General features: G+C 36.8%; 1 protein-coding gene across 1 annotated transcript in view; it reads left to right on the top strand.

Moving 5' to 3' along the window:
- Positions 1 to 280: 280 nt before the first annotated feature.
- The window catches only part of AK5 (adenylate kinase 5), a 77,740-nt gene continuing 63,905 nt past the window's right edge, over positions 281 to 14,115 (top strand). The window contains exons 1-5 of the mRNA XM_026054653.1: positions 281 to 391; positions 1,887 to 2,073; positions 3,121 to 3,288; positions 7,275 to 7,444; positions 7,576 to 7,689. Of these exons, the coding sequence (XP_025910438.1) occupies positions 332 to 391; positions 1,887 to 2,073; positions 3,121 to 3,288; positions 7,275 to 7,444; positions 7,576 to 7,689 (699 nt within the window). The 5' untranslated portion in view covers positions 281 to 331. The remainder of the gene's footprint in view (positions 392 to 1,886; positions 2,074 to 3,120; positions 3,289 to 7,274; positions 7,445 to 7,575; positions 7,690 to 14,115) is intronic.

Below are 14,115 nucleotides of genomic sequence, written 5' to 3'. Positions count from 1 at the left end.
CCGGGGCTTCCACCTCCCCGAGGCCCCGGAGCCGCCTCTTTTCCCGAGCGCCGGAGTCGCCTCGCCAAGGCAGGAGAGCGCGGGGCTGCAAACGCCGCCCCAACTTTGGCGCGCAGAGCGGGCGCAGCGCCAGCCCGCAGCCGCCGAGCGCGCTCCGCGCCGCTCCGCTCCGCTCCCGCTCCGCCGGCCCGGGAGGCGGGCAGCCCTCCCGCCGGCCCGCCCGCCATCCCGCCCTCCTCCCCGCCCCGGCTCGCTCGCACGCTCGCCGAGCCGTCCGCACTGCATCGCCGCGCCTGCCGGCGGTGCGCGGGGCTCGTCCCCGGCCGGCGGCATGAGCGCCGGCGAGGCCAAGGAGTATCTGGCGCGCAGGGAGATCCCGCAGCTCTTCGAGGTAGGCGACGCGCGGGGCGCTGCCCGGGAGGCGGCGGGGGGAGCCGCTGAAGGTGGCCGCAAGGACGCGCAGCCCCGCGGAGCGCCCGCAGGCAGCGCGCGCCGCTGCCCCCGCGCCGGGCGCCGAGGGGCACCAACGGCCGCCCTGCCCCAACGGCCGCGCTGCCCCCAACGGCCGCGCGCGCCGCCCCGGCCCCACCTGTGGCAACGGCCGCGCCCCTCAGGGGCAGCGCGAGGCGCCGCCGTGTGAGGGCGGGCGCCAACCCGCGGGGCCGGGACGGGCGCTGCTCTGCGCTGGTTCCCCCGGTTTTGACCAATGCGAGAGAAAACACAGAAAAAAAAAAAAAATGAAGAAGAAAAAAAGAAATCCCGAGCTGCTCGGTAAGCTCTGCTCGGCTTCGTATAAGTTGCCCGCTGCCAACGGCTGCTGACTGCCCCTCTCCTATCCAAGGTGCGTTTCACCTCCCACAGCATCGCCCATCCGGGATGTAAAACTCGCAGAGCTAAACATCTTTCTTTCCTGGGCTCTTGTGAAGCAAAAATATTTGTTATGTGTGTTTTAAAGTGCTAGGGCTGGGACCGTGTGTGTTGTACTAATACATTTGAAATATGTATCATTTAACAATAGATGCAGGCAACTGGGTTTTCAATAGAGGCGTGAGGCTTGTGCTAGCAACTGAAAAAATTGGTGCATATATTAGAATAAAATGTGTTTCTGGCTGCTGTAAGGGCATATTTATATGCATATAAATTATATTCTCTCTTGTCAATACCTATGTATGTATCACTATTGAAAATACTGGAATTAACAGCAGATAATAACAAATAACCGAAGGGAAATATGAAGTCATGAATCACAGCTATTTCTGTTTATTACAAGTATCAGCTATGGCCCTCAGCTTGTTTGCACCAAAATCAGGAATGGCCAAGAGCACGGAGGAAAAGCCGTCACCCTGGAACATGCTAGTAGCTAAGGGCAGGTTGGCTGCAGTTGTCTTTGGAGCGGCGAGCTGATGACCTGAGTATCGTTTTGTCAGGAAAAATCAATTCCCAGGCACCTAGGAAGGGCCTGGCATTGCTTCTTCCAGGCTCCCCCTGACGCTCATTGGTGCAATGAGTGTGTAATTAGCACTAAAGGAAAGAAATAATAATAATAAGGGGGGAATTTCTAGTGGCTACAAATTTCTGGTCAGGTGAGACCAGATAAGAGAGAGATATTTGAGACCAAATAAGATCCCTGTGACCATACTGGTCTTTCAGGAAAAAACATATTTTAGTGATCTAATAGGACATACAGAATGTGAAACTTTAGGGGCTTTTCTAGCTCATGCAAAATCACGATGTGTGTATTTTTGCAGATTTCACACATTGGCTTGATTTAGAGATTTTGAATATAGACTACATCATTTCTCCATGTAAAATCAAATTCAAATAAAAGAATTTGTGTTTTCCTGCTACTTAACTTTATGGTTTGTGTTTCTGATCTGATGTTGTAGAGTCTGTTGAATGGATTGATGTGTTACAAACCCGATGATCCAATAGAATATTTGGAAAGCTGTTTGCAGAAAGTGAAAGAGCTTGGAGGGTCAGAAAAAGTGAAATGGGACACTTTTGTCAGTCCAGAAAAGAGGACCCTCCCTCCACTCAATGGAGGACAATCCAGGAGATCTTTTTTCAGGAATGGTAATGTACTAAGTGTAAAAGTGAATGTGTTTCCTGTAATATGGGCAGGCTTTAACTGATTTAATTTCTACATATTTCTATAGCAGATGTTGCTTCATTGTGGTATTCCATAAGCAAGAAGCATCCAAGCATCCAAACAAAAATGCACAATGCCAAGCATGRGAAGCTCATTCTTTCCACCATTGTAAAACAAATTACAAGGATTCTGTTCACTTAGATTTTGTCATTTCATTTTCTCCTCCTATAATGGATGCTATGCAGGGGAGRAAATTGTGGTCATTTTGCAGCCTAATGATGGATGTTTACTCTGTAAATGTTTATCATGACAAAGAGTGATTTCTCTTATCTGACCTAAAACATTTACAGTGATAAGTGTAAAGCTGACAATGTATTTCACTCTTATTCTTATTTGGTCTTCATGGGTGATGTGATATTAAAAGCAGTCTCTTTTTTCTAGCTTAGATTGGAGTTGTGTACAAATTTATTAAATATAGTATACATGCAAAATTCTTAGAAAAGAATTAATAAAATCTAAGCATATGTCATAGCAATACCTGTAATTATTTTTTTATAATGTTAACAATGAATAATTAGCTCGTATTTCAGTTGCCATAGTTATTCTTCCTGGCCATCCAGCATTTCATTAAACTAATTAGCAAGAGTACTACTCTATCTCAATATACCACATGTAGCACCAGAGGAGTTACATTTAATAAAACAGACTATCTGAACTATACAAGGCTTTTCACTAACCACTGCCAACCCCTTTTCCTATGAAAACTGAAATACTTGTAAATTTAAATAATATCCAAAGAATACTGAGTCTTAATTGTTCTAATTTAACAAATRAGCTAAATAGAGAAAGGGAATATTTAGTACAGTAAAAGCAAACACATTTTAAATTTAGTTATTTTATTACTTTTTAATTGTAAAAATGCTGAACTTAGTTAATGCTTTTTGTTTCTTTGAATCTATCCATCTATGCATAATAGATTTTATTTTTTCTAGATATTTTCAGCATTCCCAATTTATTTTACTGTTTTGCAGTGATTCCTGATAATTCTAACTTTCCATACCGACGGTATGACCGACTCCCACCAATCCACCAGTTTTCTATAGAAAGTGACACTGACCTTTCTGAAACTGCTGAGCTGATTGAGGAATATGACGTGTTTGATCCTGCAAGACCTCGACCAAAAATCATCCTTGTTATAGGTATGAATGTAGATACCTTTTATTTCTCCTACAAATATAGTGAATTTCTACATGTATTTAAAAGCAAATCTAGGTTTGGAGGAAAAATATATACACTCCAAAGTGAAGTGTATTACAAAGTTTATTTGTTCATGCTGAGGAAATAGCATCCTGACTGTAAGCATTTTAGGGAAGTTGTCAGCACCTGTAATCTTGTTCCGAAGGCCTAACGGCCATTAGCAGCTGGAGTGCTCATGGTTTGCATTTGAGGCACATGTCCCATTTTAATTTAATCTGAAAAAACTCAGCTCATGTATTTCAAGACTGCTTGACCATGTGAACTGAAGTGTTCTYTGAAAGTACCTTCTGGATCCAACTAAAACACTGATGTATCGAAACTGTTCATTAAAAACAAAAGATAATAGTGAACTGCTACCTTTTGTACTTAGAATCCTGAAAACTGATCAATGTGTCCAGCTAGAGTATATGTTCCTTGCATCTAGGGATAAATAAATTGCAAAATCTGTTTGGCAAGTGAGTCCTGTGAGTCTTCCGTCTTCAGGGAGAATGAAGAGTCAGGTAGTCACTATTTAATTGATCCTTTTCCCAAATTTCCCTAAATTCCCCATTGCATGTTCTTCAGAGTCCTTTCAGGGAAACTCACATTTCCCAGCCTCACACAAAAACACCACTCATGTACAGTTTAAATCCAAATGAACATTATTTTTTATTTTTAAATTATAGTTTTTTAGTTAATTTCCTTACTATGTGGAATAGCTGCCTTTCCAGATTCTACATGCAAGCCTAATTCTCTGATTCTTTGTACTATGTAAATAGTTACAACACAGGCACCAAGTGAAGGACAATCACATTTTTAGCCTATAAAGACTCATTTTTCTGAAGAGAAAATACTGTCTAGAAGAAAAAACAGTAGTAGATATTTCTCCTATGTGATACAATGTGAACTCAGCTTCTCCTATAGGCTCTGCATCCAGTGGTTCTCAGAAATTTGATACTGGATAGCCACTTATTCTAGATATTAGAAAATCTAGATGTAGATATTCTAGATATTTTTTATACACCACATGCTTTTCACAGATGCTGTCAGGTTTATTTTCTAACTGAGCTTCTCTGTATCTGTCTAGCATAGTGTGWTATAGGAGAAACCCCAAAAATACGAAGCTTAGGATCTATTGTCTAATTTTTTATAGTACCAAGAAAATTTCTGCCAAATTCAACTTCCCCTTGACAAAGCACACGAGGACATACTCTAGAAAAAGAACAATTAATATACAGAATAAAAGAGAACACGTGAAAAAAAGTGCCCTGCTAAATTGAAAAGACTGAAATTTAACATGAAAAATAAATGTTGCATACTTTACAGTTTTCATAAAATAACGTCTAAAGCCTCAATTAAACAAGCTACTTATATCTATCTAACTAACCATAACTAACCATACTGCCTAACTAATTGTACTAGTCATACTCATTTGTATGTACTAGTCATACTCATTTGGGAGACTGAAATGGATGAAATTAAAGAGCTGTCTTCTGCTTCACATATTAGATGAACTTCTCATTAATAATGCATTACCCCAAGATCTTTTAAATGCTTCCATGAAGGTTTTTACATCTTCTTCACTTTATAAAATTTATCATCCTTTAATGAACAAGGTAACTTCGACGTGAAGGATAACTCACTCAAAAAGGTGGGTGTGTTGTTTGTTATTCCTCAGTGTTTGCAGAAAAATCTACTGGTGAAATATAAGGCCTCAAAGCTGCAAAATGACTATGCGACTGGATTATAGAAAAGTCGCATGAAACCAGCAAGGCTGGCACACCTCTGAATCAGTGGAAAACTAAGTTTCTAAGGGATTGTAACACTGGGAGACTAGATTGAAAATATGCTTCCTGACATATTTTGACAACCATATTTTTACTATTGATACAGCCTGAATAAAATATTTAAAAATGAATTACCTGATGTCTCCAGCCCCACAAGATAGATTTACTAATGTATAAATATAAACTGAGTTTCCTGTCTTGGAAGTGTTTTTCTATTTTCTACAAGAATTAAACAAAGTACTGCCTTCAATACATTTTACAAACCTCTACCTCAAAGCACAATCACAACCTACCTCCCCTTTTGTCCATTAGCTAGGGTTATTGCCACTAAACAAATCAATTTAAACTCATACTAATAACTGTTATCCATATATATACACATGCATATAATATATAACACATTATTTGTTATGCTCAGAAGATTTCAATATGTCACTGTAAATATTTAGAGAGCTATTTACAGAAATCTTTCCACAGAATCAGCAGTCATTCTGGAAACTAGTTGTAATCCTACTTATTCACAAGGCATAGCTTTTTTTTCCTCTGCTTGTCTGTTCCATGAACATTAGTGACTGTATTGTCTATTTGGATGCTGTGAAAATATGCTCACATTTGCATTCTCCTAATCTAGCTTAATTAAAGCATTATTTAAACTAACTGAATAATGATAAAGCATTCTTTACCTAAGGGCATAAGGAGAGAAGGCTGCAGGGACTTGTTAAAAATGCACATTCAGGGATTTATTTGAAAAAAAGTAGAGTCTTAAATAGTAAATGAGATTTTTTCATGCACATTCTCATCCAATGGGTCCAAATTTGAGTTGCAAAAGCCAGACAGAGTTACCACCACTAAGACTGGGGGTACAGAAGAGTTCCTGGTAATTATTGCTGACACTGAAAACTCTGACATCTAATTGGGGTACAGATATGAAGACAGCTACAAGGAAAATGTCATAACCATATATGAAATAACACTATAGAGCCTATCATGCAGTCAAATCTCTGTTAATTAGATAAATAATTAAGAGCTATTTGTGGGAATAATATTTATATCTGTTTCATGATTGCTAGCAAACAACTCATTTTATTCATATTTACTTTCATGGCAGTGCTGCGTTTTTTAAAGTTCATAGAAAATGCATATCATTGTATTTTTAGTAGTTCTTAATTCCATAAAAGAAATAAAATGCAGTGCAGGCAGAACACTTTTAAATATAGCTGTTAAGTGCTGAAAATTCACGTTAAAACATGTTTTAATTTTGCTTTGTTACACTGTTCAATAACATATGCTTTCCTCTATATAAATACTTTTATCAAAACAAACCTCTATTTTTACATAACAGATTCCACTTTCTACATTAATTGTCCTTCCTGTCATAGCAGGTCCTTTTAGTTGAGACCTTTTGGTGTTCTGTTTACATGTATTCTTGCTTCTCCTGTTCAGCTGACCTTCACTTCATCATTTCCTGCTAGCTAATGTAGTTGTTTTCTGTGATGTTGATGTATACTCTRCCTGTGCTGTTTTGTAGGGTCTCTCTCTATTCTTCGTTCTGTTCAGCAAGCTGAACCTAACAAATTGTATCCCCAATGCTTCAAACATCAGTACCAGAAGTATGCATGGTTCAACAGAAAGTCCTTGTAACAAATCACTATGGAAACATATCAGCTGATTATTAAATAAATTCTATGCGTATTAAAAATGAAAAAAGGCAAAACAAAACAAGAACTGAGAAACTCATGGCACACGCTTAGGGGCAGATTTTATAGCGTATTATTCCTGAATAGATTTTCCTAGCCACGTATAATTCTTTCTATCAAGGTTTGCAGACAATATGGCTCTGCTTTTGGATGCATAGTATTCAAGAAAGGTGCAGTTTATTTCTCTACCAGAAATTAAAACTTCCTTAAAGGAACATCTTTAGAATGGTTTTGTGCCCAAAAGAACATGTACATTTTTACTTCTCAGGTAAATTGGTGTTTTTAGACTGTTACATTTATGTTCTGCCCTGGGGCCTGGATGAGAACCATTTCTAATGGCATGGAAAATTGCAAGCTTTGCCCTATTAATGGTTGGGGGAATTGGTCTGATAACAGTGATTTTGTGTAGGATGGGGTACTTTAGATAGAAGTTCAATGTGATATTTTGCTTATAACTAACAACAGGTGGTCCAGGAAGTGGCAAAGGAACACAAAGTTTGAAAATAGCAGAACGTTACGGATTCAACTACATATCAGTTGGTGAACTGTTGAGGAAGAAGATCCACAGCACAAGCAGCAATAGAAAATGGAGCTTAATTGCTAAAATAATTACTACTGGAGAACTGGCTCCTCAGGTACAATAAAATTAAGCCTCTCTCCATTTAATCTTTGCTTTCTAATGATTTTTAAAAGCTTTATTAATGTGCATCATAAAGAAAACCTCATTTACAAAACTGAATAAATGCTTTTTTTCTCTCTGTGAAAGGAAACAACCATAACTGAGATAAAGCAGAGATTAATGCAGATCCCTGATGAAGAGGGTATAGTGATTGATGGATTTCCCAGAGATGTTGCTCAGGCAATCTCCTTTGAGGACCAAGTAAGAGATTTTTTTTTAATTCTTAAAATAACTGATATATCTCAACAGCAGTTAAGCTTCATCAAATTAACAACCAGATTCCAAGGAGTACTAGGTGATATTTCTAACTGAGCATTCCTCTTTAAATCTTTGCAAGTACATAATTACAGGTTGATAAAAGGTTATTCTTTTGCCTTACGCTATAGAGTATAAAAAGAGAATATTCTGTAAAAAAACAGTGTGATAATATAACCAAAAATCCAAGACTCTAGTTTCATCACTGAAAATGGTCTGAAAGATGAAGGAGAAAATAGTACCAAATCTAATAAGTAATATTTTTCAAGTATTAATATTTGGGAAAGGGCAAGAACCATTATCTTTCGGTATCTATTTCTTCAACTTAATTTACATTAAGAAAAGCACACTTTAATCATTGCATATCTCCACAATGCATTTGATCCCAAGATTATTACAGCACACTGAAAAGACTGGCATAAAATGATGGCTAAAATTACCTATGCTTTGTAAGTTTTTCCAAACAAGAAATAATTCTCTTTTTTTCTTTCTAAGACACTTGCTGTGTTTCGGTTATTACAAAGTACAGTTATAAGATTTAATCACTAAGATCCCCTCATTTTATTTGGATTTTTTTTTCACATGTATAATGTTAAACTAATGTAAAAACGCTTAAATTCAGTGGAAAAATAAACAGCTTCTGTCATTTTCTGATCAAACACTGCTAATGTAACAGTTATGGTCAAAAGGAAAGGTTGCAATTTCAGTGCTGAATTTCTAGATTGCCCTTCAGGTAAAACATTTCAAAGTACTTCACAATTGCTACTGTACTTTGAGTTCTAAGTGGAATTGCCAAGACAGAAGTAACAAAGGAAAGCAGCTAATGAGACATTTCATTAGTGTGTTTTTACAAGGTATTATTCTGGGCAAAATTTAGAAGACTGAATTGAGGAAATTGAAGGAAACKGACAAAGCAGCTATTACAGAAAATGGCCAATGACTGCCAGCTATATCACATTGTAATTAACAAAAGAGAAAATTGTCTATGCTATAAATGAAACAGAGACATTTAGGCTTAACGGTCATTTCCTTGCCTCCATTTCTTCTCCAGTATATTGCGTAGCTGTGGGACTTAAGCTTATTTCTTGGGGTTGTGATTTCTGTGTTGATGTTGTATTTGATGAAAGAATAGTGGGGGATGTGAGAGTGGAAGGACTGACAGAAAATAAGTGATTGTTTTGAGTTATTATAAGGTCAGATTCTCTTCCTACAATAGAAAATTGGTTAAGTGACACTTGAGTCCCCATCCCACAGTCCATTTCACCTTATAATAATACCATTAACATCTTATAAAGACAAGGAGGTAGCAGCAGAAACTCAGGCAATACAGTGTCATGGAAGGAGGGAAGGATGAATACTATGATTCACATATGCTTGAACATTCCCATTCAAATGTCTTTTAATTACAATTTCCTAATTAAATAAGAAACATTTCCTACTTCATATAGGGTCACATTTCAATCTCACAGTTAGATCAATATGGGAAAAGATAGAAGGAATAATCAGCAGATCCACCATGAGAATTAGAGAAATTTTATGGGAGCATGGGAAAGAACTCTTTTAGCCTGAGGTTAGGGCACCCCGCTACTTCACCTTTCCTTCTGACCTTTTATCCACAGAAAAAAATGGATAGAAAGGATTCACCTGCTTGACCTGCAACACCTATTTAATCCAGCAGGATATGCTCGATGTTTTATCTTGTATTTATATTTTGAATAAATAAAATATGCTTGCTATTTCTTCAAAGTTCTCCATTTAGTAAGCCGTAATGCTACTCACGTAGGAAGCGTGGTCTTGTGATAACAGAAGTCGACTGTCAGCAGACTCAGATCAGCAGACTTGGATCCCCTCCACAGCTCTGCCACAGACTTACTGTACTGAGCTACTTGCTTCCCCCGTGGCACTCATCTTCCCTCACTGGGAGGCTGAGAATAAGCCATGGCATGTCACTTTATTTACATTAAATGTGCTAACATTTTTAAGGAGCTCAAAGATTTCTGCATGGAAAGCACAACTGAGTTGTGGAGAATTCACTAATTAACTCTTGCCATAATTTGTGTAGTTCTGCAATTAAAGATGTGACTAGTGTTTTCTAAGCCGTGTAAGTGTTGTAGCTTTCTTGCTAGCAGTGTGTAGATTCATAATTTATAATGAGGAAAATATTTCTCATTAGCCAAAAGTGACAAGATGAGAAATAATGAGTTGAAATTTCAGCAAGGAACGTTTGACTAAATAGTAAGACAGTTTCTAATTAGAGAAAGACTTATTAAGCAGTGGAATATGCTTCRAAAGAAAAGGGTGGAATTCCATGAAAGAGGAATAAGTAAAATCACATTTCTGTAAAACATGTACCTTATTCCTACAACTTTTTTTTTTTTTTTTTTAGAACATGGAGATCTACTGATAAAAAGTTCTGAATAAGAGCTAATTAATCTTGCAATTCTAAGTACAATTCTTAATTGTAATTAATTTTATAATGGGTTTATTCTTACTTATTCTTTCAAATGGTTCCTTTAAAGTCATTACATGCCTATGCACCTGAAAACAGTAGAAAAGTTTGTGTAACACAAGCCTCTTTAAAGGTTATATTTAGGAAAACTATCTAAAGATTCATGTAATAGGAGTTACTATTTAGTTAACCATTTTCCTCTCGCTGCATGATCTCTTCATAACTATTGTTTAGATTAAATGGATTCTAAAATTAAATTGTATAGTTTAGAACAGTGGCTGCACACTATTATTATCTCCATAAAGCAGCTAAAAAACTAAAACACTTCTGGAAATAATGAAGTAAATTAAAATAYAGATTTCTGTAAGGGTAAACAGAATATGCCAACTATGTACTGGCTTTCTTAGCTTCTTCAGCCACGTAGGATATAGAGTAGATACCAGTGGAAAGAATGAGCAGCAGAAACAAGGGTGGCTATTAATTTTTCCTTTATTGCTTAAGTGTGTTTAGATTGTGTATTTGCCTGTGATCCCATGGAAACTTGAAAAAAAAAAGGAAAAAAGCTTTCATTTTAAAAGTAGCATTTTGCATTTTATATCCTTCCTCCTTTGGCCTTACTTACACAGGTAAAAAGACAGAAACCAAACTCCAGGAATGTAGGTATTAATAAAAGAARCAAATTACAGGGATGAATTTAAGGATGCATTACTAAACTGCACGGAAATAGAGATAAGTAATGCAAGAGACTGGGGAGAATAAGTAAGGCTATAACAGGCACTGAAYGAATGTCAGTAGAAGGGCAGACCTGTAAAAACGAGGCTGCAAAAACCTGCACATCTTCTCATCTAAGCCATTAGATGGCTTAGATTTTACTTAGGGAATGCCTCACCATACCAATAGTGGAAAGGAAAAGGTAGGCTGTTTGGTTTCTTTTGCAAGCATATATGAAAAATAAGTGTTTGCAGACATCTTTAACATAAGAAAAGCAAAATTATTTATACCAAAAAAGCCTTCAGCTTTATWGTTTACATAGCTGTTAATGACACTTGACATCATTTGAGCTGTCATCATCTATCTTCTGAAAAAGTTACAGATGTGTAAGTAGATATATATTATATGCATAAACAGAGAAGTATGTAAGTATATATAGGTGTATAGGTATGAATTCTAGTTCATAGTTCTAGTTCTTGCCCCGTGTAGTCTTGAAGTGTTGAAATATACAGTGATAATGAATTCTTGTTAAACTTCCCATGTAATTGCTCTTGAAATTGCCAACACATTTTTATCCGTTTGCTAATCCAGAAGCTGAACATTTTTCCAGGAAGAAATTTTATTTTTAGTAAGTGAGTCAAAGCAAACCAACTTATGTTAACATTCCCAAACATAGGTATAGCTAAAAAGATTACATTTTTCTCCTTATTATGTTGCCAGGCTGTCTCTTGTGGACAGTAAGTACTGGAAGTGTTGCTAGGCAGAATAGTATTAAAACACATTGCATCTCAGTGATTAAAGTGCTTAAGATAAACCAAGATAYCATTTGCACTCATAAAATCACAGTATTTCTTTTTCTGTTCAGGACTAGAAGCCACAGGGAAAAAATACAGCTTTCAAATAATAAAATCAAACCAGACTAAATGTAGAAAGCAATTTACTCATTTCAGGAATTTTAAATTTGAATTAACGATCAACTTTTGTTATTTTCTGTTCATATCAGTGCTCCTATCATTYATAGTTTGAGCAGAAAAGATGACTATTAGGTGTCATCAGTGATGTTTTTGGATTTTCAGCACTAATTATCAGCCAGCAGCAACTCTGCCATTATGGTCACTTGATTAATCATTTTTATTCTTAATTTACTCATTGTAAGTAGCTTTCATTTAATCATTATTAATTTTACTCAATGAGAATTCACAGCCTTGATTACTGGTGAAGTCACTCAGTTTTCTCTGAACTTCTCACCTAAGTAGAAATAAGACCCTTATTTTTCCCTTTTAATTTTACCTGTTTAAACTGAATATATAACATTAACTTCTCTCATAGAAAGTCTTGGATTTTTGCCAAATTTTCATTCTCCCTTTTCTTAATTACAGATAGCAGAGTCAATACTATGAGCCCTTTTGACAGTGGTACTTTAAATAAAGCCCTAAACTCATGTGAATGAGCTTCATGAGCTTCTCATGTAAACTTATGAGAATATCACTTTAAAATAAAGTTTCAAGTGGTCATGCTTGGGAAGAAAAAGTAAAAACAGTAATTTGAACAGCTTAAAGGCAAATAGAAAGAATTTCCAGCCCATGTATTTGCTTCAGACATGTGAGAATGTCTGGATTTTATCATTTAAAATTCCTTCTGATTGGCTCTTGTACTGATTTCATATTGATTTATCCTTTCATTTTGAGATATATAACTACCCATAAACCAGAAATTTCAAAGCAATTCCATATCCCTGCTGAGTGCAAATGCTGCAAAGTTGTTTAGATTCCAAGCACACTTCGGAAAACGCCAAGGAGAAAATGGTTTGCTTACCATTAACCTGTCAGCTTGAAATTCAGCAAGTCACCTACAGTACTGGCATGCCCAAGCATGCTAAATATGTCCCTCTCCAGCAACACTGTAATAAAAAGTCTSCAATTGGTGCATTGAACTCAGATGAATTGTGGAGAAAAAACTGCACTTTGACTTGCTGTCTGATATCTCAGATGCTGTCAAATTTTTACCTTTCCCTTRAAAAAATGGTTTCTCACTTCAATATTTTCCAGTTAATTCCATTTATTAACTTTTTCGCCCTTTTTCAGTCATTTGTAAATAAATTTCCCTTTCAGTAATTCCGTTTTCACCATTAATACTACAAATTTCAGTAGAGTAAGTACAGCTGAATTTTGTTTGTAAATGTAGAATAGATATTAGAATTAATGAATACAGATTAAATGTATATCTTCATTTCTTGATTAAAGGGAAGGAATATTTTTATGGAAATTATTTTATAATTTTTTAATTTGGTGACTTATGGCCAGGGTGATAAGAATTTTTTTGAAAAAAATGTGAAGTCTCAATAGTTATGGTCTTAATAGTTAATGAGAGTAGAAAATTCTTATTCTTTGTTTAAAATGCCCTTAAGAACACTCATATAGGCATTATACCCACAAAAAAGTAAGTAGTTCAGCTCAGTTATGAGTCAGATTATCTATTTAACCCCCAGGTTTATTCCTATGGAAGTTATTTCAGGATTTAATTGTGCTCAAGTAAAGCAAAATTTGTAAAAGAGACAGAACTGGATGTTCGGAAGAACTGACTTTATGTCAGTACTTAAATGGCTAAGGAAGCAGTACCATTCCTCCAGATCTGATACTTAAACCTTCCGTAATAACATCAGCAGTCCCTTTAGAGCCTTACACCTAAAGACGTAGGTGTTTGTGGCCCACTGCCAAACTCACGCTGTGCAAGGAGCTTCTTATATAGAAAACTTGCTCACTCACTGGCCAACAGTTTGAGCTCCAGAACAACTAGTAAAACGTTGTGCTGAATGCAGCCATTCTGTTAACTTTTTTTTTTTAAGAAATAATGTTACTTGCAATAGTTTTTTTTTTTTTTTTTTTTTAATAGTTGTTCCAGTAAAGCTATCTTTTCTGCATCACAGTCTGCACATCATCCTCTCTCTCACTGCGCAGCTTCTACTTCTCTTCCCTGCAATCTCCAGTCTCAGGCTGATAATCCTCACAGATAAAATTCCTCATTGAACATGTGTACCCAGTCACCAACAYGAGGAATGAAAGGGCTATCACATCAGCAGGCTACATTGTTGTGTWTCCTTTTATTTGTTCCCACTGGCTCAATGAATTTTACATTGCTTTCTTCAAATTCATCCCAGGCTATCGATTTTCTGGGCAAGTATTCTTCTTGCTAGTCAAGGTAGCCAAAGCAGA

This window comes from Nothoprocta perdicaria, unplaced genomic scaffold (assembly GCF_003342845.1).
Source record: "Nothoprocta perdicaria isolate Ctin4 unplaced genomic scaffold, notPer1 scaffold_0, whole genome shotgun sequence".
NCBI classification, from domain to species: Eukaryota; Metazoa; Chordata; class Aves; order Tinamiformes; family Tinamidae; genus Nothoprocta; species Nothoprocta perdicaria.
This window is presented reverse-complemented; position numbering and strand designations above follow the sequence as displayed.